Raw genomic sequence first — 25,815 nt, forward strand, 5'->3', positions numbered from 1 at the left:
GCAAAGGGAAATATAAGAGCAGCATGCAGTTGTGTGCTCGTTCATGTTATATAAAAGTACATATTAACGGTGCACACTTAGCTCAAGCTTCGCAACACAGTGAAAATATGCCCTAAAAACTTCATGATGGCAAAGCCTCCACTAATAATACAAATACATCGTTGAATGTCAATCAGAATCCGTAATGGATCAGCTTCTGTATGTCGCAGAAGGTAACTTTAGTGGTAGGACATATTTTATATTTATCATAAAACAAGTTCAGTGAGTCATCATACTAACAAACAGGATCCTAGATTGAACCTACCATGTAGGGCAGGACAGAGCTTTTTAAACCAGTTGCAAAGCTCACTATATATATTCTTCAGGGTCTGACATTCTGCCCAAGCCTAGGTATTTTTGCCCGTAGCTTTTGCCGCAAAATGAGGTGCAGTCTGTATTGGAATCCTCCACCGCTGTATGTCTTTGGAGAATTTTACTGTTATTTTTTTCTTTTCCTTCCTTTCTTAAAGTGGACACCATGCTAAAATGAAGTCACTTTAAACATTGAGGGGTTCTAATAATCACGGATTGATCCCACGCATACTATAGAGTTAACACGCATAGCAAAAACATTCGCGTATGAAATAAAAAGAAAAAAAAAAAAACAGGATTGCACGCGTCTTCTATCGGCGACTCTTCTTTTCAAAGAAGCATTCGGCCACTGCCTTGCTCCCCCTGTGCCCGCGAACGGCGCCAGCATGTCCGGAGGGGTCGAGGTTTACTTCCTGTCGGCTGGGGGGAAAAAAGGGCGGGGGGGAGGGGTTGCTCCCGCTGGGTCTGTGCTCTCTGCCTTCTCCGTGGTTTGTCTTCACGGAGATGACCTTGGCTGCAGCATAGCTGGAGTCGCGCAGCGGGGGCGGCGGCTCCCCCTTTTCACCGAAGCTGTTCTTCTGCGCCCCGTTTTCTTTGCACGCAGACGCGGGTACGCTGAGTGCGGCGATGTGCCAGTTCAGTTGGCGTTTTCCCGCCACCGTGGTCGCATCTTGCACTGTGAGCGAAGCACCGTATGTAGGTTTTTCGCTGGTGATTATCACGAAGATCGTTTTGTTCAAATTGGAGCGCGAACGTACGCACTTAAGTCTTCGGAGGAATCCGCTCTTGGGCGGCAGCTTCTGCGCAAAGAGGACATGTTTAAGAAGTTCAACACTCGCAGGCGTTTCGGATTCTAGGCGAAAAGCCGGCGCGGGCGGATGGAGCGTCTGCACTTTGGTGAGTGTTTTACTTTTTCCTATTCGTGTTTGTGCCAGTCTTGTACAGTGTGTGCTACAAGGTGAAGCACGCATGTAAATATTTCTAGCAGGCAAACCAGCCTCGTCGGAAAAAAAAGGATGGGGAGAGAGAGAGAGAACGAGGCTTGTCTCTACGCGGACGCTGGGGCAGACGGAACGCCAGTTGGGGTAGCGACATTTTCTTTCTTTTTTTTAACCGGTGACCGTTTTTGACGGATTGTTCGGCACAGTGCTGTACTCTTTCGATACGCTACTCGCGCTGAAACGGACACATTATCGAGATCATAATATGTCTCTGTCACACATTGTGGATTATTGAATCTGTGCAGCTCCGCCATTTTTGCAGTGTTTGTTTTTGTTTCCACTCATTTTAGTGCCTATAGTTGGTAATTTTGCTTCAAGTTTTCTGGGTAGTAATGCTTGTGACCTGCGCTTTGCTATTTATATTCACAATAGGATCTTTGACGGCAGCATATATTGTTTATCAGGGAGAAATGAACGATGTGGTAGTGCTGCCGAGCTGTGGAGGCGGCGGTCGATGCCGTCTAAGCAGTGAAAGACAGTGACAACTCATTTTAGACAAGAAATTTTTTGAGCTATGACGTGGAGCAGCGCACAAATGCCTTTGCTCTATTTTTAGGTTAGTATATACCGCAGCTTAATTATGATTTATATTTTTTTATTTCAGCATCACATGCGAGGAGTTCCCGGACGTATCAGCGTTTTACGCAAAGAACAGCCCGGCGTCATACCTTGCACATGAATTGAAATAAAGCAAATAAACAACCCAGCTCATGTTATGGGTTCACCAAAGATGCATATTTTTTCTTTCTCATTAACGGGCATTTTTTATTCTGTGTTCCCTTTCCGCTGCGGATTAACAGAAAATGCTGCGTGATCAACGGTTAGCCAGGAGCAGGCACGAGGTGGTTTACATTAATGCAAAAGTAGCACAGCACATATCCTTGCTGCGGTCAGTCAACACATTCTATGTTCTGCTCGACCAATCAACAATTTAGTCAGTTTAGTGTAGGTTAACGAGTGAGTAAGTATAATGGGGCTTAAAAGATCAAGATCTGTTTTGTTCTTTTATGCCTCACCATGCTTATCATTAACCAGCACTGATCAGACAGGATTGTTGATTGGTCGGGCAGAACATAGAATGTGGTGACTTATCTCAGCTAGGAGATGTACTGTACTACTTTTGCATTAATGAAAATCACCCCGTGTCTGCTCCTGGCAAACCGATGGTCGTGTACTATTTTCTGTTGTTCAGGAGTGGAAAGGTAGCAGAAAATCAAAAAGCGTCACTTGCAGAGTTTCTGAAGCATTTGAGCCTGAAATCAACAGAATTTCAGTTGCGCGAATTCCAAAAGCGCTCTTAAGAAACACATGGGCCACTATTTCATAAGCGCTCAACAAGAGGTCAACACTGCATCATCCAAGATGTTGCCGATTATCGACAGACTTTCAACAGCGTGTATTGACACAACGCTTTCGAATTTCTATAGAAACCCTACATGCATTAAGTCGACGCCGTCAAAAGCGTTTATTCAGCCCACGGGTACACTCGCGAGGCGGGAAAACAGATCGGGTTACTTGGCGTTACGAAATGCGAGTAGAGAATGGGACGTGGGGGAGTGAGATAAGATATCCCGGATATGTCGAACTCGACGGGGATCATACTTAACCAGCCAAAAGACGAAACACAGCAAAGAGGAGGACAGGACAAGGCTGGACTATCAACTGAATGTTTATGATCGGAAGAAAACAACGAAGACTCCTTCCGAAAAGCTCGCGCACAACCCAACCGGTGGAATGCAAGACATTGGGAAGATGAAGACGAAAATACAAAGCCAATTCAAAGTCAAGGCCTAACTAACGACTTTTCTAAAAGGTCAAATTCCTTACAATGAAGGCTAACCGACGCCTTAGCCACACACTTGTCCTCGGCTTTAGCAATGTAAAATGCCTCAACCAACTCCCTGCAGAGTTGATCACCATTGCTGTAAACTACACCCGTATTATTGAAGTCAGGTGCACAAAGGGACGGGTCATGCTTCGACTTACACTCTCGGGATTGCACATGTAGCGCAAGATTGGAACTCGCCTTCCCTCCCAGAAAATTAGAGTGTTCCGTCAGGCGCACATTTAGACATTTGCCTGTCTGCTCGGAGTCTTCGTTGTTTTCTTCCGATCATAAACATTCAGTTGATAGTCCAGCCTTGTCCTGTCCTCCTCTTTGCTGTGTTTCGTCTTTTGGCTGGTTAAGTATGAACCCATACCAACGTGCCCAGTCATCAACCTTGTCGACGGGGATCGTGAGCTAGTCCGATATATCGACACCCAGACAGAGCAATGAATACGGCTACGAGTAAACCTACAAGTCCACCAACGCTATAGGGGGTGGATGTTTAATTGGCAGCAGCGTGCCTCTCCCTGGCGTACTGGCAAGTTAGGTTTGTGGAGCTTAACGTCCCAAAGCAACTTAGGCTGCTAGGAGAGACCGTAGAGGAAGGCTCCGAAAATTTCCACCACCAGGGGTTCTTAAACGTGCGTTGACATCACACAGCACTCGGGAGGCTTGCTTTTTGCGTCCATAGAAAAGCAGCAATAGCCTGCTTGGCACCAAACCTGCAGCGGATAATGCGCCGTAGTTAGCCACTATACCAGGCATAAGAGGCTTAACTGTGTTACCAGAGAGAGAGAGAGAGAGAATAGAACACAAACGCAGGGAGGTTAACTAGACGATGCATCCCAATAGGCTACCCTACACGTGGGGAGGGGAAAAAGGAAGAAAAAAGAATTGTATTATTAGTGCACCACAAAATAAAGGAGCTAGCATCCACTGACACAAAGGAAAGCATAGAGGTTTCTTTACTTTTTTTGGCTGGCGTTGATGAATGAGAGGTAATAATCATCCGCCGCTATGGTGGAGGACGGTGCTGGCAAGCGCACTCAAGCATAGGTCACGGTCTATATATATATATATGCCCTGGAAACCGCAAGATTGAAGAGCAGTTGTAGCTCCGTAGTACATCAACAGAGAAGACAGTCAGAGGTTCGGATTCTCGCCAGCAGCACTTGTTTTTTTTTTTCTTCGTCTGCTTTCAAGCCAGTCATTTCTACGATGAATTATTATTCCACATTCAGTAACACAAATAAAAAAAAAATCCCCTACGCTTTCAGTGGCTGTCTCCTTTGTTATTTATCTTATCACCAAACCTCTCCAATTTCCCTGCATTTGTTTGCAGATAAGTGCACTGCAAGCGGAACAATGTTTACGAAGATTAAAACACAGCCGGCATCTGCAACGCCTCCGGCAGCAAGGCTGGCGAAGCAAGTCCGCGGAGAGTCGGCGGCTGCCTTTGGCCGACTAGGTTAGCTTCGCCGCGCGGCCGGTGTTGTACCGAAAGCTGGGTTTCCCGCACGGTAGCTGCGTCGCGTGGGAAACGCAACCACCAGAACGAAGGCTAACGGCTGCCACAAAAGTGGTGATAGGAACGCCGTCAGGCGCGGCGCACCGTTCGATATGTCGAACGTTTCATATAAAAGAGTTGAATAAAAGCGTTCAGTAGTGCCACACTTCTACATGGGGTCATTTGATCGTTGAATACAACCAGTAATTCGACACAGATCCGGAATCAAGTTAACCTTACAGATACCCTTGCCTGAGGGGGAAGCCAGCGTGTGACCAACCTCGCAAACTCCACTATTAGGCTGCTCGTGGCGACATGCCTCCCACTCGTAAACCGTACGAAGGAGCCCAACAATCGGCGATACCTAAGAAAGCAAATGTGCTCGCTTCTTTTTTTCTTTTTTTTTTTAATTTAAAGTTTAAGGCGACGGCCTTTTAGGCTCATGGAGTTGTGCGCGAGACCTGTACGTGAGATCTGTCAGATTCGGCGAGATGTGTTCTTGTCTAGCGTCCCTGCCATCTGCCATTCCACACCTGAACGCGCGCCAAGGAACGCCACGCGACAGGAGCGATGGTACAGCGTCTTTCTTCACCCGTAAACCAATTATATGTGGCACTGAGACGAACGCCGATAAGAGGCAAACGCGATGAGAGGCAAATGATAGGAGAGGAAGGGTCGGCTTTCGCCATTCCCCTCTTAGTACATCTAAGGGACCCTCTAATTTTTTTTTCTTTAATTTGCGGCATTAATGGGGAGTTATTATCGTAATCATTTTACTGCTAAAGTTAAATAATCAGAGACTAGAAAAAAAGCCGTAGGCGTAAATCGAGGAAGACAGGTGTGGACCATTGAAGCGGTGCAGACCGGAACGTTGCTACTCAGCATGTTCGACGAATGGCACACATTCTAGCACGCCCCGTGCAACTTTTGTGCAACTTTTGTTTCTTTTCCCACGCGACACGCAAAGCAGCCAATCCAATGCCGAACTAGTTGATGCCGAGAAGCGAAATGAACAGACCTCACAAAGCGGGACGAGCGCAGATCATTAAGCGAGGAAAAAAAAAGAAAAGATATATTTCCCCTTCGCGTTCGCCTGACTTCCGCTTAAGCAACCCGCGCGGCAGGTGTGTAGAAGGCGGAATGCGCTAAGCCTGTTGCGGTTAGAGAAGAAATCTCTTCCGTAAAAGAGCTATACCGATGCTGTTTTACGCGAATCTACTGGTAACGCCTAATTATTCAGGTCGAGATTCCTACGTCTCTTGGAGCAGCCAAGATAGTGAAGCACGGAGAGGTATATAACCAGTCAAAAATATCTGACCCGCACCGCCCGGGGCAAACGTCACGTAGCCGCCCCTTACCACCGCTTTTTTTTTTCTTTTTCGAATCTGCGTAATATCTTTTTCTTAGTTTCTCTATTTTTTCCTTTGTCGCTTTCTCTTTTTTAACGACAACTTCCAAAAATTCATGTTGAAGATATTGTGATAGTAAATTAAGTGGCAACCGAAATCGCGCAAAACACGTTTCATAAAATCATAGCCACGCTGAGGAACATTTGGAGCCACAACGAAATGCGAACAGTTCCAAGAAACGTCCGGAGATCGGCAAGCCATGAGGAGATAGCATTAAAGGCGCCAGTCCATAGAAGTCAGCTAAACAGTCTCCTATGAACGCAAGACTGCTCGTAAGCAAGTCTCCGAGGGGACACCTCCATACGGAGACGTCATTTCCGACGCGTCATTGTATCAATCTAGCGTCATTTGAATGGTTCTGCTCACTCGGGAAAGGAAAAATGGCGCTGTCACTAGCCCCATACTTCTGCTCAGAGCCATAGTCGCCAGCTAATTATTATTATTATTATTATTATTATTATTATTATTATTATTATTATTATTATTATTATTATTATTATTGTAACAAAATTTTCGTCCCTGCCGAGTTCCCACATAGGACAACTTGACAGGGCCACTGCCCCCCCCCCCCCCCCCCCCTACACACTTCACAGCAAAGCATGGCACATCATAAAAAGAAACTGCATAGAAATAGCTACATCAAATAAACGAGAACAGTTACACAAGGATGCATGCACACTGATTTCATTTTCCGATAATTTTATATGAACATACATATGCTGGGTCAGAAGAAAGTAAGATGTCGCTCAGGCTGTTTAAATTAAAGCAACCAGGAATGCAATGGTGATGAGTTAGGTAATGGTAAATTACACAGCATGGAATATCCGGAATGGAATATCTGGCGCGACCTCGTCTTTGTGTCTTTGAGTGTATTAACGCGAGGTTGTTTGTGCGTGCCTTACACCGCAAACGGAAACAAAAAAGCACCATCTTTCTTTTCCTTTTCATTTCTGCTGAACGAAATACCACACCTGCACCACGCCCTCTTTCGCTTGCGCTCTGCCTTGGCTTACATGGGAAGTGTTATTGCGACACATTTCGTCTCGTTAGGCAGGTTTGGTTGCGCTTCCTTGTGCCGTATTTCTTTAACGATCCGCTTCACTATTTCCCACGTTCGCGTGACGTCAACCGTACGCAACCTCTACGTACGTAGGCGGAAAAGCCAATTACAGGACACGGCTGGTTTGCAGCCCCCACCACAGTAGTCGCGTTCAATCCGCTCAGCTACCCGCAGCAGCCATTCAGCAGCCCATATTCGTCACACAAACGACGCCCAGCTTCCACGCCGAGCACCGACAGAACTCATCCCGCGTACTGAGAGGCTGGCCGTGCTCGGGGTCACTCACTACTGGGAGCCGGCGCCATCGCCACAACGGCCATGACTTCTCCCACCATCTACGTCACTAGGAGCACGCGACCAATGGCAGAGAATGCAATTAATAGAAAGTAATGCGGGTCGCCAGGGGAGATACGGCCCCCTGCTATTTTGCTCATTCTTAATGCAGAGAAAACATCATTTGGCAGCACTAAATACATCGCTTAAAATGGTATTTCAAGAATTCAAGAATTTAGATTGGCCTTATATGACCCCCCTTTTTTTCTTTTCTTTCTTATTTTTTTTATTTCTTTCTTTTTTTTTTTTGGACGCGAAAAGAGCGTATTAAACGTGCGCCGGCCCCTTAAAGCGCTAACCGCATGAGGCGACAATTCGCGACGACATGCCGCGCTACGCCATCGCGCGACGGGCTGAGGGCCGCCAAAGCATTGCCGCTCGTCGCTGTCGCTCAGTTTCTGGGTTTTTAGAAAATTTAGCGTGTCGCCTGGAAGCAGCTCGCGAGGCAGCCAATCGCAGAAGGCTTTGAGGTGCTAAACTTCCGCAGCGGCATTTTTTTTTTTTTTTTTTTTTTTTTTGCGCGTGTGAAGTTTGTTTTCTTAGTCCGGTTTGGTCGAAGAACCTGGTGCCCGCATGCGCTCACTTAGTCTGATCCGCGTATATATGAGTGCACCGAGACAATTCAGTAAAAGCTTGTAAGGGTAGTAAAAGAAAAAAAAAAGTCTAGCGTGGCTAGATATAGTGTTAATTTTCGAAAGGAGCAGGAGAAAGTCACTGCTTGCAATGCAAGTCGTCATAGCAGTGCAGTAGCGCACAGCTGCGCTGTGACCCTTTAAAATGCGATGCGTTACAAGAAATTTCATCAGTGTTTTATCGTACTTCATGCTGTGTGTGGTGTTAGCAATGGGATATAGCGTGATTGCACTCCCCTTAACCGAACGACGAGGCGGCGGTAACAGAGCAACGCTGAAAACGCGCCTCTCTGTCGTCGCTCCGTGCGGTATGCACCAGCGACAAAGACGGGCATTGGCGGCGGCGTCGAGCGACGGATCGCTAGGGGCTGTCGCCTCAAGCGGTAACCGCTTAACGCCAAACCTGCATCATCCACCGGGCGCAAGAAGCGGGCATGGTAGGCCAAAAGTTGGGTAGACGCCCCATGAGTGCGAACTGGGCGGCAGGACCGCATATGCAATTCGCATGCAGCCCTTTTTTGGCGCGTAAAACAAAAATAAAACGCTTCATGCGGGCCATACTTTGTTTTGCTATTTTTCGTTTTGCGGCAGTGCTATTTTATGCGCCGCTGTATAGGTTCAAACCCCGTCGACTATCAGCGGTTCTTTGTTTTTGGGAATACAGATGTAGCTTTAATTGCGAACGCGTTGACCGGCCCAACGCGTCCACACCAATTAAGTTGGGTATTCCCCTTTCCTAAAGCTCCCTACTGGCATCTCATCCAATTTCCGTCCCTGGCGGTCGCAGTTCTATGGAGGCAAGATGCAGCGATACAGCAGAGAAAAATCGCATCACTGCGGTCCAGCCAAGTGCAAACGCCATTCAGAAAAGCTAATACGAAATGCCAGCCAGCTTCCAAATCGTTACGATTATTCAGGCTCAAAAATACGAGCCCCCCCCCCCCCCCCCCCCTCCTTCTCCACAGCCTGCACCGTTGCTACGGTGAAACTTGAAACTGATGCCCAAGCCCACTGGAAATATGTTCCGCCGATGTCCAAAAGAAACCCTCGCATTCCACGAGGACATCTCCTTCCTGATCGAGCTATCTCCCTCCAACAGTCCGTATCGTGGGGACACGATGGTTAACCTATCGAAATATCCTTGCGCCTAATATAATATTCTAAAATTTCATGCTGTGTTGCACTGAATTCACATGTATACGATAAGAGGACGCCGATATTTCACTTCTGCACCTGAACTGGCAGTAAATTTGTTATAAGCCCAGTCAAGAAAATCGCGTAACTTTCGCTTTTGAATAACATGAATAAAATCCTTGCAAGTTTCGCATTTATTGCCACAAAGACAATAGAAGTAATATAGAGAGTTATTCACTGATTAGTATCTCAGCTGTATGCTCTTATAAAAAGGTGTTTCTCATTTCGCCTCCTATATCACCATTACAAGATCAGTTGTCTCGTTAAAAGTTTTCGCTACATAATAGCATTGAGCGAGTTCGCGAACATACTTGCACGCAACAGCTGTTCATGAAATGCTATGCTGTTCCATCTCTTACGAGATTACGCCATCTTATTTCGGCCGGTCGCCCAGGTATGCGCACAAGCGACCAACAATTTCGTTCAATGATGGAAATAAAACAAATTATATATCGTCATCGTTATTATTAATAATGTTCCTGCAGTCAGCGTCACCATCATATGCATTAAGTTCTTTTTTTTTTTTTTTTTTTTTTTTAGAAACGGTTTCGTTATTTAGGAAACAAAACCCGGAAGAAAGCCCGAAACCGCGAAGAGAGACAAAACCGCACCGCAGCAAGCAATGCTCAGAAGTGCACTAAAGACAATTAATCACAAAGATAATTTCTCTTTAATTAACCTCTCCGCCTGCGCCTGCCATTCGCGGGCTTCTCGAGCGAACGTATCTGCCCCCACTGCACGTTGCAACCTATCTGCTAAAGGAAACGAGGAAAGGGCGAGGATTTCGGACGGCCACCCGTGTGCGCGTCACACACCGCGCGATATCGCAAACTGGCGAGCGCGCTCCTGTACACGACACCGCCCGCCAGAGGAGAAGAGATTCCCAGAGTGCGATTGAAAAGAAGGCAAAAACGAAATGCGAGTCGGTGGCCTTGGCAGCTCAGGGGGGAGGCCGACGACGAAAACACATGCACGGACAGACACGTCAAGGCATACCCGGCGAACATCCACGGAGGAGCCGGGGGGAGTGGGTATCGAGAGCAGCGGCCACCAGTGAACACGTGACAGCCGCCGCCGTGCATGCATTTTATAGCCAGCTAACTCGTCTGAATGGCGTACGCGGAGGCGGCCTTTGGGGGGAAAACCCAGGGCCAAGTCTGTTGTCGCCGGCATGCTCGGTTTCGGACGAAGCTGCCAATGGCGCGAGAAAGGGCGCGGGCTTCGCTAATGTGGTTACTGGGAGGCGCCACGCGTTAGCAGTGAGTCACGGTAGTAAATAGTTGAGCTTCAAGCTTAGCTCCAGCACAGAGCTCGCTTCGACTCGGAGTGCGTTGCACAGGAGCTTCCCTATCTACGTCGCCGAACTCAGCATTGGCAATGTATAGTGCAAGGGTCGCGTACAAAGGCCCCTTCTATATCGCGTACAAAGAAACAAGTTGTCGCACACGCCACGGCAGGTTCTGGACCGATTCTGAACTTATGATAATTCGCACCTTTATTAAATAAGCCTGTAGTTTACATACCGACATTATCCGATTTCTCTACTGCAAGTGATGTTTATTCAACTCTAGTCACCGTCTGTCCTGCCCTCGGTTCTTTAAGTTTTTTTCGAGACCTCGGAAGAGTGCCAAAGTCCTTGTCGGCAGTTCAGTGCCTGACCTCACTTAACTTTGCCCAATGCAGATTCTTACTGGATGCGCCAACTGCCGCGGAACCCGTACGGCAGACGCACGAAGCGCTCGGAAGTCTTCCGAGATCGTTGTTTGGGCACAATGCTCCGACAGGATAGCATAGGGACATGGTGGCTAATAGGGAGTTCTGGGACCGGTCGGTCATCTCTGAGGCAACGAACGCGTGAGGAGCTTCCACTAAACAGGCCGTCGAATCGAACCTCCCGGAAGGTGTTGGCGGCCGTGTGCACACTGAGTATTACACGCGTTCAGCACGCGATGACTGAAATGGCAGAGAAAAATGAAAGGGAAAAAAAAAAAAAAAGGGAAATCAGACGGCGTTACTGTTCGTATGCCACATAGGGGCTCGATCGGGAGAAACACAGGTGTGCGACCCCAAGAAGAGAGGAGGGGGACGATGCTCGAGTCGCGCGCTTACGTATTTTCGCCCGGCTCCTCTCCCCGAGCTTCTCTATCCGCGCGTCTTGGGCGTCCATTGTGCATCCATCTCCTTCTTCCCGCAGACAGGTCAACTGCCCATTGTTGTACCCAGCAGCTGGCGTCGCAGCGGCGCCAAGGCGAAAGGCCGCCGTTGTGTTTGCTTTGCTTTTTGTCTTTGACGGCGGTCGCGTATTTATTTATACACACCCGATGCACGCGCGCGGCTCCTATAGAGTGAAACTGAGTGATCAACCGACACTGACGGCGGGGGCTCGCTCAGCGAATCGAAGAAGGAGAGCCAAGAAACAGCTGTAGCGATTTTCTTCTAACGCTGACAAAACTGTCGCGGAACGGTGCACAGACGCCGTACAGAGACGGTATACGTAAAGACATACAGGCGACGACATATAGTCATTGGAACAGTGCACTAAATGTCGTCAGCGCAAGTAAAAACGACGACGCTCTAACCTCGAGCGTGACGTGCCCGTTTGGAAGCTCCTCATTGTTTCGCAAGAAAGCTTTCGAGACATAAGTTACAGGCTAACTAAGCGAATCACGAGACAGTCTCCGAAATGTCCATTACAGCTACCATCATCAGCTAGCTCTACATCCACTGCAGGACAAAGGCCTCTTATCGCCGCAAAGTTCTATAACCTTATCCGCCAATCTGCTTGATCGATCGTTCTTGGAATTCTTTTCAAACCCGTCCGTTATCCTACCTTCGCATTACGCGTCCTGCACTTGCTCATTCATTTTTAAGGCGAAAGCCTTTAATGCCTCATCGTTGTCGTGGTCACATTTAAAATGTGTCCCGCTTTTGTGGCGGCTCTGATTGGTCGAGACAGGATGACGTCATGGAGGTCTCGACCAATCACAGAGCCCCACCACAGTATGCGCGAATGCGTGCCTTATGCGGCCATATATCAATCAATGATCAATTACTAATTAAGGACTAACTAATTAGAGTAGTTTATGACTAATTAATGATCTAAACTTAGACGTTTCTAGACGTTGTGTAGACAATGTTTTCGCTTCTCACTACTTTAGTCGCTGAAGTCCCTCGTTTCTCCTCGACTGGGGCCAGGATATCTTAGACTCCCAGTTCTTGCCGCTAACCTTCAGGTTCCTGTCAACCGTAAGTTAGTAAACTGATCTTCCACGTGAATACGCCAATTATAGACGCTGCGTAGAGCTGGAGTAACCAGACGCACAGCACTGGGTTGCGACGAATGATTACGAATTGAAACGCAATTCTACTCTTGGTGAGCGGGCAAGAGAAAATTAACACCCCACACACCGTTATCAGGAAAATAAAAAAAAAAAGAAAAAAGCATTCGCCCGAGCAGATTACATACTTAGAAACTTATCATTTTCCAGAGTGCGAGGACCCCTTTTCCGGACCATAAAAAAAAAAACATGTATGGACACCTTTCACAACGGTGCCGCTATTTTCTTTTTCTTTTTGTTCGTGTATGCTCATCTTTCTTTTGCCCGTGTTTCAACTGTCCGACAGTAATTCTTCGAAGATTACCACGGTGGCTAATAATGGCTAACGCGCACCTTTGTAGCTCGGTAAGCTCGGCAACTGCCGGCGGTAACTGCGGTAAGCTCGGCGGCAACTGCCTCGGTATGCCCGAGCTATTTCTGAGCGGCCCCGTTCGCTTACTCGGCATCTTCCCGTAACCACTCGTCGTCCCTCCACCGTAAAAACCAACTTGCGCAGCCAATGCCGAACGAACGAACAAACGAAAAATGTTCCACGTGTAAACGAAAACGAACACGCCATCCGACGGCTACTCTGTATATGGCGGGGGCAACGGACAGTAACACACTGCGTCTTTCTAATGTGCCTTCTTATATAAACTCATTGTGCGCTCAACCGTCAGATGCGGCGCCGCCAACGAACATCGTCACTGCTGCCACATGTTACGAGCGCTCCCGCACGGGGCAGCAGCGTGGGAGGGGGATTCCTGCCCGAGACACCTAGGAGTCGCGCGGCGGAAACCCGCGATAACCGCGAAGCCCGCCGTCTCCGCTCCTTGAATCAAGGGAGGAAAAAGAACAAAAATGCGAGAGAAGGGAATGCTATCGCGGACGGAATGCCGTTACTGTAAGCTTGGCCTCGGGACGGGTTAAAGATATGCAGGCGCTTCTCGTTTTGCATCCGCACACAGGACAATAGGTGCTGCTGTGTCAACGGATGAGTTTGCGGACGATGTGCCCACTGCTAGTACAACCAGCGGAACCAGTACGATGAAAGAGGTGAATCGGGTAGTGTGGCCTACAAGAATATTCCCGGTGTCATCGTCCCGACAATCGTCGTGGTTCTGGAGAATGTCCTCTCGTTACCCTGCAGCGGCTTTCAGGCTACTGGGACTTTGGAGTTGCGCTCTTGTAGGTTTGACAACGGGAAAGGGGAAATGGAAAGGGGGGAGTTGGGACAGCTAAACGCGCAGTTTTTTTTTTTTTTAATAAATGTTTCTGAGTAGTTCGAATCAGCTAATTTTTAGCTGCGCTAAAAACATGTTAAAGAAAATTCGCCCATGCACTTGCGAGTTGATCAGGCATGTTGCCTACGTAGGCTGGATTCCTTATAGCTGAAATGTGTTTCACGTTTTAGGATATGCAGTTGAACGCCCCGCGTTTTTGCTTTTTTTTTTTTCTGTTTCGTACGCTCCGTTTTTTTTTTTTTTTTCTTGTCATGCCAAGAGCAGTGGAGAGGAGCGAGTGTGATAAAAAAACGACCAGGTTAGCGGCCAGCCGACTGAACTGAGTTCAGATTCACAAAATGACGACAGAGAAATAACTGAACGGGCGCATACGGCGCACGATTTATCAGCGCGCTATGTATGCGCCCGTTGAACAGACTGAAAAGACGAGGGGAACGCCTAACTAGTATGGAGCTTTCGCAACTGGAACAAACACTTGGCGTTTAAGAGGCCAAGAAAAATCCGAACGAAACTGAAAACGAACCACCGTGTGCGCCCTTTTGGCTCTCAGGTGATGCCAGCGGTGTGAAGCTGTCCATTAGGGTGACATCTGTGGGCCCTGTAAGGCGCACTACAATTTTTTTAAGAAGCAATTTTCTCGGCTATAGTGTTTCGTACGAAGAGCTCATATTCTGAGAACAAAATATACCACATAAAACGAACATTTAAAATTTAATTAACGTAATTAGTAACGTGAAGTAGCAACCTATAATAGAGTCGAACGATGAGCTAGTTGGTCACACATCTCTTGGAAGAGGGCAGCAGAGCAGGTAGTCCTTGTGTGCGTGTGTGTGCCTCTTGTGCTTTGTGTTGGTGTTACCTGCTCTGCTGCCTTCTTCCAAGAGATAAATCCTATATTTCACCGAGACCGGGTCATGTGGTTGGATGCGCGTAAATGATACAGTCTCAGCCGCAAGGTTGCATGGCGCCACTGAGTTTGATTTCTACACTTTCCAATGTCGAATTAAAGTTACGCATTCTCGTTCACCGGATACTGAAGAGCTCAAGTATGAGACAACACCTTCTTCTTTCAACCCTAATCTCGTAGCGTGCTTTGATAAGACAGGACTGTCCCGACACTTTTAATGAAACGCGGCAGTTTGGGTGGTGGTGAAAAACATTTAATTAGAAAATGAGAGTGTGCAGGCCCAAAAAGGACCCTTTACATGAGTGGAGTCCTTAGTCGGGGCCCCGCTGGACAAGAGCCCGTTGGGACCCTATAGCGATGAGCAGCTGAGCAGGGCCGCCTCCCAGGCCTCTCGGGTGGGGAAAGGAGTAGGGGAAAGGGTAGGATTCTTCTGACGTGCCCACACCATATGGCAGACATCGGAAGTCACCCCACAGTGTGGGCACCGCCCATCTATCTTGGAATCGAAATGTTTAAAGTGTTTGTCTGAAGACGCCTCAGGGTTCGTTCGTCCTCCCCACTCAACCCTTTGCCAGGAACCGGGTAAAGCTGACGTTGTTCGCAATAGTCAATTAGAATTTCGCGAAACCGCAGGAGCGGTTTCCTATACTCGAAGCCGGAGGAATCTGTGTGAGGAGCCCGGTAAGTAAGCGCTCGGGCAGCCGCGTAAGCGGCTTCGTTACCTCGCAGACCCTGGTGGCCCGGAGTCCAAATGATGCGTTTGGGAGAGGGATCTGATCCCCCTGGCCGACGTGGAAGGAAGGGTCGTGACGCATGCATACAAATGGTTTTGTTCGCGTTGGGATTTGTTCCGGGTCGAGAAGCGAGACAGGTAGTTGGAGACGAGACCGCAGATACAAGGGCTTAAAGCGCAGACAAGAGAAACAAAGGAGGAAACACAAGCGCAATGTTACAAGCGCAATCTGGATAAGACGAGGCTCGTGTCGGGAAATAGAACACTGTGCGCTCACGGGAAATACCTGTTCCGAGGCTATAGCAGAGCCAAGGCGAAAAACAAATGTGCAGGTATAAGGTTTCGAGACATCTGCAGAGACAGTTAAAGCACTTAAATACGGCTAATGCAAAGACAATATAACTGGACAAATGTACGACAGAACGACGAGTGGTGATCGATTCGGTGAAGCAGAGGCTATGTCTACCAGGAAGACTGGACACAGAGGTCTGCTATCGAATCTACATCGAAGGGCAAACAGCTAAATTCGAAAGAAACCACTTTGCAATTTAAAAACGTCGTTATACTCTCTGAAGCTGCTTTAGTCAGCGCGCGGCTGCTGCACGACGAAGAGGTACCCAGTATGCGGAAATTCTGCACGCCAAGATTACGATCCGTATACAGCTGCGAAAAAATACCACCGACAGAGTGTATTGATCGATCCCCCCCATCCTTTAAAACAAACAAAAGAAACAGAGAAAAGCAATCTTCAGCGCTCGGTCGCGTCCGAAACCCCGAGTACCGACAATGCGATAATTAGACGAAATAAAAAAGAAAAAAAAATACAGCACAAGAAGGAACTTAGCAGCCCCGCTAGACCACTTAACTTTAGAACGTAAGTTCGTGCATGCCCTCTATCCCGGGCCCATGATGTCATACATGGAGGAAGGAAGATGCTGTCGTAACTTCCTGGTCTTGCTTCAATTAGCAATTATACTACGTCATACTAATAGTGATCGGTCATACTGTGGATACGTAAGCACCAGGCTGCCGAGCGAGTGGGTGCGTACAGCACTTGCCAACTGATATCGAGCTAAGCCTGAAGCTTGGCATGCGCAAGCAACAAGCCACAGTGGTAAGGACGGGAGGCCAAGAATGAGCGAGCGAAAAGACGGATGCCGGCATAGCAGAGGAGGTGCGGATGTCGTCGCGTCCTGGCGCAAGGTTAACAGCGGCGCGACTGAGGAACAAACGCTTCGGCGCGGAGTTTTCACAAAGCTTTGTGTGTGACGAGAGAGACAGGGCGAGCCGGAAATGAGATTTCCCGCAACAACAAGACTACTAGACGCATCACGCCAGTGCGACGTCAGGAGATAATTCAGAGATAAAAAAAAAAAAAGAAGGAATTCGACAAATTTTCCCCACAATCACATCGCACCGTCACATATTACTGACCGTACAACTTCATAACAGCGAGCTAGGCCTGAAGACCACGTGAGCGAAAATACGTGAAATCAGCAGAGCTTGCTCCTCCGAGGCATTCAACTCTGCAGCAGCTACTTGAATTCTCCCCGCGTAGTTCGAAAAAATTCGTTGGAGAGATCTCTCTTAAGCGTCGTAAGGCGAAAGCCTTTCCTGCGACTTTCCGCTGATTTGCTTCTTTTATTTTCTCGTTTTTTTTTTCACGTTTATTTTTGCACAGTTTTGACGAATTTCGCACAATTTCGACGTCCGTTGCTGTTTTGACGTCTGCACACTATATCGACGTCCTCGGCTATTTTGACGTCGAATTGACGTTTCTGGCTCTAATTATTAAATCCACCACACCAACTAAAACAAGCACAGAGACAAGTCCCCCCCCCCCCCCCCCCCTACAATTCCTTTAAGTCATCAATCAATTAATTTCTCGACGACGGCGGTGTGACATCTTCCGCGGAATCACAAATCCTGTCCACACTCATGAACCTATAACGGCTATATCGCCTTAAAATCATGAGCGCTTTTCCTTCTGGAAACTCAACCGCTGGTTACCTGATTAAGATCGCCACATCATCTCCACAAGGCGATTTCTCATCGAACGAAAATTGCAGGGAAAAAAATACACCGCTCACCTGTACTTTTATTGTCTACGCGTGAACAGTTGAGTCCCTCCTGCCCTTCTCCTTTTTTTTTTTTTTTGCCCTTGTTTCGCAAGAAGCCAAGGAATTTGGCGCGAAGAAAATGGCGCGAAGCTGAGCTACACGACAGGCTGCGCCATGCCGCATGTACTGCGGTGCGCAAGCGCTGACAGCGGGAACGCCGCCGCGCGACGCCATGACATCCGTGGCGCGGACAGATGCACCGTCGGCTGAGCATCCGGCATGCCTAGCGGTCGTTCCCTCTCTTCCCTCCTCTGTCGTTCACTGGGCGAACAGAGCAACCAGACCTGCTTTGGCACGGTAATATTACGCGCCAGATAAAGGCGCTCCTCGCAAAGGGTGTGCCCAAGTCTGAGCAACACGAAAGAGCACAATTAATCTCCATTGCGGAAAAGGAACAGTGTAGAGGCCTGGGTAGAAACAAGTTGGGAAATAAAGCCTGCTACTAAGTATTCTTCTAAGCTACCGCTGAGATGCAACCACAGACTGCGAACTAACGTAAGATGTTCACCTTTACACTGCCTCAAAGAGTATCGCTATGTGCAGCGACTTATACTCCCAAAACCAATCAGCAAAGAACAAAGAAATCAGAAAGACATAAGAAGTACTACTTAGCAAGTAAAAGCACAAGCCAAGTATAGTCACCACACGTACGTAGTAACTATAACAACGAGCAGCGGCTGAATGTCCGGACAAGTTTTTCTATTCGCTGAGAAGCAACCAACCAGTCTAACCAACGGTTCCGCATTAACCCGTGCAGAGCGCCTGCTGCACCGATAAAAATTACCTTAGACGGCTCTTAAGAGGAGAATGACGAAAGCCTACCTTTCCTCTCCTATCATTTGCCTCTCACTGTTTACCTTTCATCGGCGTTCGTTGCAGTGCTAAATATAATTATAATTGGTTTACACGAAAGGAAAGGGGCAGTATCTGTCACACTTTCTAGGACAAGTGCGTGCTTGGACGGTACACCAACGCTCCTGTCGCGTGGCGTTCCTTGACGCGCGTTCAAGTGTGGGATTGCAGATGGCAGGAACGCTAGACAAGATGAGACTTCTGGTTGGTCGCTTCGAATTTGGCGGCTGGTGACGTCACTTCTCTGTCGACCAATCAGGTGCGCCGCTCGCGCGGACAGGTTTTGTCGACGACAGTAGGGCCATTTGTTTAACCTACACCAGTGTAGCCACTCTCCTACACCTACAATGAAATTTTACTGCACTTGTGGTTGTTAAAAAATGGCCCTAGTGTGAGTCATTAAGGCTTTCGCCTTTAAACCTTGGTGTGGGCTAGTCGGTGGGTCATCTTAAGTAAAAATAGAAGCAGTAGAAAAAAAAAAGAAAAAAAAAGACAGAAGAGGAAGAGACAAACGGCATTACTGGTGCTGTTTACTATACCGAGCGACAGAAATTTTACTGCAAACGACAGAGCTTTGAATACAAACAGGGCATCATATGACTAGGTAGATAATGAAACGACACGACTGTTTAACCCACCCAAACGTTTTCAAAGCTGTGTTTTCAGCAAAACATTGCGCCGCTTTATTATCTACTCGGTCATGTGATGCCTTCTTTGTATTCAAAGTTCTGCCGTTAGAGCCAAATACAGGGCCACTTACAGGTGGGAAGCATGCGTAGCGAACACCGTGGCATCTACCGTGAGATAAGGTGACCCCGTATACGATAACGCCTGTCGCCGTCAGCCGGCCGAGATACCCCGCTCGGATATATGAGTAGCAGCTCTGCCATACGCACCAGCTGCCACCAAGGGATAATTCACAGGTAGCGGCTTCGCTATAGCGAATTTATCGTTATAACGAAGAAGGCGCCTGAAGGCGAAACGTAAAAGGCATCCGTGTGCTCTGCGATGTCGGTGCACGTTAAAGAACTCCAAGTTGTCTCGAAATTATCTGCAGCCCTCCACTACGGTGTCCCTCGCAGAACGAATACTTATAGGACGTTACGTAGGAGTCCTTTAACACTGATTAAATCTGGTGAACCGAACCAACTCCATTATCTTATTGGCGGTCTATTAAGGCCGGTATTTTCTTTCCTCACCTTTTCACCTACGGAGCCGTGCCCTACTGGCGCATTCATCGCAAAATAACGCACATCAAGCCGCAGAGCCACCTTTGGGTGGAGGCGAAAAGCAAGGCACCCGTGTACCATGCGGCGTCAGCAGTCGTCAAAATTTCCGACCCTCTTCCCTTATGGCGTCCCTCATACCCCGAGTCACTTCTGGATGTCAAACCGTATAAACTAAACCGAACCACGGGCAACAAAACCAACACACCAGACAGACGCTGAAGGAATTAACACGTCAAAGTATGAAACGGTCGACCATTCACAGACACGCCATAGTATGAATTAATGTCCGAACATTCAAATACGTCAGTGGCGCACCAGATTCGAGTCACTTTTCGCCTCAACGCGTACACAAGACAAGCTGGTTTCCAATTACCTTATACGCAGCAGCACGACACCGCAAACAACCTTGCCGTGGCGAAGCCACACTCGCATCTCTCCTGTAGCGCACCCCACAGTTAGGCCTACTTAATTCATCGGCTAAAACTGCAAACGTAAGCTTCGTTTTACTGGATAAATTAGAAAGACATCGCGTCGGCCCACACGCGCTGAAGCGACAAGAGATTCAAGCTAGCAGGGTTGCCAGCAGCGCACTCGTCACAGCCGCAGCGACCGTTGGAACGAACGAGCGTCAAAATGGCCGCCCTCGCTATGTCTTCCCGCACGCGTTCGAAGGACAAAGACGAACGGATCGCTGGAAGCGGCAAGCATGAAAGAATTCAAGAGAGGACCAGTACAACCGGACAGAAGGAATCTGAAGCAGACGACCTTTTTCCGAGAACGAGCAGAAGTGGAAAACAACACCACGTCTGCACGAGACCGCACGGGAGCTCACACCGACGAAACCGATTACAGAGGCCACTGACCAGCACGCATCTATCCACCCTTAGGCTCCGGTAGGGTTAACAATACAAAAAAAAAAAAGGGAATGATTCCGTCCAACCAACCTAACTGCTGAAGCCACAACAAATAGGTCTCGTAAAATATATGCTAGCATCAGTGGCGCTGGTAGCACGCGTCGCATCGAAGTTGCAGCCCCAGTCGTCAAGTCGCACGCGCGCAGTGGTGATAAACGAGTTATTTTGCCTACAGGGTTTTTTTGCGAACTCTCATCAATTTCGTTCTTTTATTATTATTTTTTTTTTACTTTAGTACGAAAGCTCACAGCAAAATGAAGAACAAAGCAGAGAGAACACGAAAGAGAGAGAGAGAAAAAAAAAAGGGGGGGGGGGGGGGAATCTTTACACGAGCTTTTCGTTTGCAGCTATTTACATCGTCTCGTTCCCCCTCGCCCTCTGCGTCTGCTAACCCTCCGCCACATGCGCACCTGCGCAGCCCCAACTGCGCACTGCGCGTGCGGGCGAAGCGGCCGTCTGGTTGGTGGTCAGCTTTGTTTATTGTTCCTTCTTTTTAAACCTTCCCCTAACCACCATGATGGCGGACTCCGTCAACCGTTTAATGCGGCGGCGACTGCGACCGCCCGACATGTCGGTGCTCTACACCGATAACAGCTGTTCGAAGAAGACAGCCTTTCGTCAGAAGCATTGTGCAACGCCTGTGTAAAAAATTAAAAAAAAAAAAAGGAACACAGTGAGTCGGTGCTGATAACGTCTGCAGTAATTACGAGCTCGAAAACGTCGACGGCGGATTGACCAATACAGGAAACGCTGGAGAGAATCTAAGCGTGACGTAAAATACGGTTGGTTAAACGACTTGACACGCAATCGGCAACGCGACGCCCAACAGAGACACGATCTGCAAGATCACTCGGCTTTGGGACCGGCACCGAGGTCAACCACGTCATGCACGACTGCATGATCGTTTACGAATCGAAGGTTGCTCGGGCAACAGCGCTGTTAGGACGTGGAAAACCCACAATCCCGGAAGCGAGCAGTCGTGTTAGCGCCGGTCAAGTGACGTTAGCGGCAATAAGGAAGGCAACGCGCGCGACTAACTCGTGACGCACAGAGAGGCGCCAGCGCGGGAGGACCTCATTGCAAAGATCACAGAAACCGTCGCGTGATGTCACTCGCTTGGTACGTGCGTCACGAGTACGGCGTAAATAGTTAAGGAAACTCTGACGGCGACGAGCTTTCGTTCACTCCAATGGAGAGGCAGCGTGTGCCAAACACGCCGGCACCGCGCATGCAATGTTGCAGCAGCCGCTCTGGTTGACATTTTCATGCCCAGCCTCGGATGACAACCATGTCCACAGGTGATCGAACCAGTGATAAGGAAGGCAAACGTTAGTTCACCTCCCAGGAACCAGTTTTTGTCTTTAATTCCGTATATAATATGAAAACGTACTAAAGGGACTATGAGTTAAGATGTTCTGACAAAAAAATATCATTTCTAGCCACACTAGAGCTGCAATCGCAGTCAACACGCGGACGACCATACTGGTTCTTACTGTGAGTATTCACCTTCCTTGGGTAGCAATAATGCCTTCGGACCTTGTCACCTTGTCAGGAATGACGCGTCATGCATGTCTCTACTCAAAAAGCTCGGGTCTCCATAGTTGCAAGCCCCCCAGGTAGTCGGCGCGAATACACCTCGGGCAGCACTGCGTGTGGAGGACAGTTTTTGCAAAGTACTTACCGAGCTCGCTCGATGAGGAATGGCGGGATATATCCATCATGAATCCGGCCGGCATCAAGACGTCTTCGAGATATTGGTTTTCCACAGAGTGTCCGGCTGTGACCTCAAAACAAATTGTCCAAGAGTAGCCGCGAAATAAGGAGTGTCAGTTCTACAGTTCTAAGTCAACCTCTTTAAGACCCTTTTTGTTTTTTCACTTCCTAAGCTTTCGGCCGTTCTAAACAAATGCCGCTAGTTACCAAGATATCGCCGACGCTTGTCAAACCCGACAGCTTGTCCGTCTCGGGTGCACGATACATAAATTGAACCACACACCGACGGTTATGTTCTGGGAATGTCGTTTCGATGCCTGAATTCGGTTGCACCTACTTCATCAGGCTCCGGTACCGCGTAATCTCCTCTGGCATGCTTGCAGTTTCGGCTCCAGTCGGTGAAGTTGTGTCCAAAGCGGAAGGACCCACAACGAGGCGATCCGTTACAGAGGCACTCCTTCCGCCATCTTTAAATACTGCCGCTTTGTTTTCCTCCGTCCAAACAGTCTGGAGGCCGTCGTCTGCTGCGCGCGGCAATAACAGACGTTTGACCGTCGTCCGCTTCGGTTTCCCAACTCCGCCCCTGCTGGCCGCGGCCGTCTCCGCTTCGCGTAGTGGTTTCACGCTCGCTCTCCCCTTCCTCTCTCCCTCGCGCTCCTTTGCAGCTTTCTTTGCGGTTGTTCTCACCGTCCCGTTAGCAACAAGACGCCGCCGTCCACTCGGAAAACGAAAACGACGAAACGCGCAGCACGTACCACCGAGGCGTACCCCTCGAGTCCGACGATCTGCCCGTCCCCCCGATCACACGCCGCAACTTCGGAACTTGCTCCGCCGCCAGATGATCAAACGGTCCACTGCTCGCCACTCGGCGGTCCGGCACACAAACCTGTCGCGGCGCGATGACCAGCAAAAACCACCAGCGGTACTACCACGGGCCGGTACCAGCGGCACCACGCAACGAAACCACCCGGCTGCCGCTTTGCCTGCTGCACTCCAGCCGTTGTCCAGCCAACCAACCGAGCCAGACGGACCGTACGGCCGCGCTGCTCCTCACCCCTTCCCGTCGTCTGCTTCACGCCCTGTCGTCTGCGAACCCGTCTGCGCCGGCGGGAAGGAAGCCGCCAGCGTCGGCCGCGCTACCGCAGCGCCGCGCCGGCGGCCCGCGGAGGGGGCCTCAACTACCGGCGCAGACGCAGCAGCTGATTTGTATTTATTTGATGCGTGCCGCCGCCAGACGCGCATTTGCTTGTTTGGAAGGCCGCATCACGCGCCGCAGTCTCGCGCCCGCTCTCGCGCGCCTCGAGACGCCTTTATGTTTCGCGCCAAAAAGCCGCCGACCCCGTCTGTCTCGACGGGTGGCCCCGTCAAACGCGAACAAAAACTACGGCCGGAGAGCGGCATGTCATGACGCCGTCTGGAAGCTGAAGTCGAGTGCATGAGCCGTCTCTTCAGGAAGCGGGGAACGAGATCTATCAACTGTACGTTGTCTGCTGCCATCTGCGCTGTTTCTACAAGAAAGCAGTAGAGGTCCTTACTGGTATTTGATCACCGCGTATGAATCAATGTTTTTGAACTTCCCCAAATAGCATTGCCGTTACCAGTGTGAACCTAAGGCCACAAATTTAAACCCCGAAAAAAAAAAAAAGAACCGACGCAACCGCCAGGTGCGACGAACGCAAAATGCGATCCTCGAGGCAACAAGCCATCAAATTTTGGCAGCGTCTTCCAGCTGCCCTGACTCGAAGATGCCAACAGCAACAAGCACTCCCGCAGCGCTCTCGATTGAAGAAAAAATTCTGAGATACAAATCGGCACATACAAAGCCCACAGCAGGCGTCGTCCGCTACAACGCCGTGCCGCCTTGGAGCTTGCATTTGAACTCTACCGGTCCCCGAAGGACACGTGACCAGGAACAGCCAATAAGAGGGGAGCGCTAGGTTTCTGCACCAATTGCGCTCAATTGATCCCGAGGTGGAACGCATTACGACACAGCGCTCGCCGTCGGTGCAGTGTCGTAAAAGAAAAAAAAAAAAAAAACAGCACACGATTTCGGCAACGTTTGAAGCTCATTGCACTACTCTGTCCGACGAAAGAGGTAACGGACCATGGTCGTTTTAGCTTTAAGGAAGAAGACAAGCCGATATAAAGGTAGCAGAATGCAGTCATGGCGGGAAGTTTAACATGCAAAACGAATACGAAAAAAATCGATGAGATTGCACTGACATGGTTACACACAAAAAAAAAAAAAAAATCCGCTGCGGCTGTAGCACAGGACGCAGACACGCGACGTAGTACGTTCAAGACACATTGAAATAAAAAAGTCAATTTTTGCTTTCGCTTTGCCTTGTAAGCAGGGTGGTAATGAAAGGAATATATAGTAAAAAGAGAGAGACCACCCCTTTTTCGTCTGGTTACACCGGCCCAAAAGAAGATGGCGCGGGAATTCGTGAGAGACGCGAATGACCCGTCCTCCTCCCCCATCTCCCTTCTACTTTCAGCCTCTGCGCACGGATGCACGCCAAGCCGTGCCGGTCGGTGGATTGCAGTTATTATTATTAGTTATGTCTGGCGGCACGATAATCTGCCGGCGGAGACGACGGAGAGGGTTGAAAGAGGTGGCGCTAGTTTACTCCCCCTTCTCCCAAGCCTCCGGCGGGCGCAAACCAACCAGCGCGCGCCTCTGTTCGCTACGCACAAACCAGAGAGCGATGAGTGCGAGAAGGAAAAAGAGAGAGGAGAAAGCACGCGCTAGCAACGGCAGAGTAGACGTTCCGCAGACGACGGAAGCGGCGCACAGTGACGTCATTTCCGCGGCGGCAGCGGTAACCAATCGCGCAACAGCCCGCGCTTCCGCCATTTGTCCGGGATGGCTAGCAGCAGCGCTACAGTGCAGCGCATTTTGTCGTGCACTTTCTCGCTGGCTCCTTCTCGTTGCCACTTCGGCCAGCAATCGAACCCAAAAATAAGAAGCAGCGAGTCCCAGCCTCCCTTTCTGCTTTCGAACTTCCCTGCGGAGAAGACTCTCCCTTCAGGGATACGTGTGCGCGCGCAGCACATCTTCACGCCGGAGAAGTGACAGAGGCGTGCACGGCGCATGCGCGAACCGATCGAAAGTCTCTCTTGCCGTCGTTTCTTGAAGGCGTAGCAACGTTGTCGCCCCCGTCGGCTCTGCACCGCGGAAGAAACGCGTGCACACAACTAGCAGCAGAAATGCGGAAAAGAAGCGAGCGATGGAAGAGGCTTTCCCAGGCTGCGCTTGGCTGGCGATGGCCGGCTGAATGTAGTATTCCGCGCAACCTCAATTACCGCAGGGGATTCGTCATCTCGCGAAGGAACTGTCAATAGGCGCATAAGGCGCAGTGCCAGTAGGTGAAAAAGGCGTCAGCAACAGCAACGAGACATTGCCAAACATAAAACGAACAAACTGATTCGTCCACAGGAAGAAAAAAAAACAAAACCTGGACAGGTGTA

At 49.2% G+C, this 25,815-nt stretch overlaps 1 protein-coding gene across 3 annotated transcripts in view; it reads right to left on the reverse strand.

The window, feature by feature from the left end:
• Positions 1-25,815, reverse strand: part of Pur-alpha (Purine-rich binding protein-alpha) — a 213,630-nt gene that overhangs the window by 75,033 nt on the left and 112,782 nt on the right. The window contains exon 1 of one of the 3 annotated variants that reach the window (XM_084576262.1): positions 22,313-23,451. The exons of the other annotated variants lie outside the window; for them this stretch is intronic. Coding sequence (XP_084432388.1) covers positions 22,313-22,367 — 55 coding nt within the window. The 5' untranslated portion in view covers positions 22,368-23,451. Of the gene's footprint in view, positions 1-22,312; positions 23,452-25,815 lie in introns of those variants that run through there. 3 annotated transcript variants of the gene reach the window in all.

The sequence above is a fragment of the Amblyomma maculatum genome, chromosome 8, assembly GCF_055883805.1.
Source record: "Amblyomma maculatum isolate TAMU_Amacu chromosome 8, ASM5588380v1, whole genome shotgun sequence".
Lineage (NCBI taxonomy): Eukaryota > Metazoa > Arthropoda > Arachnida > Ixodida > Ixodidae > Amblyomma > Amblyomma maculatum.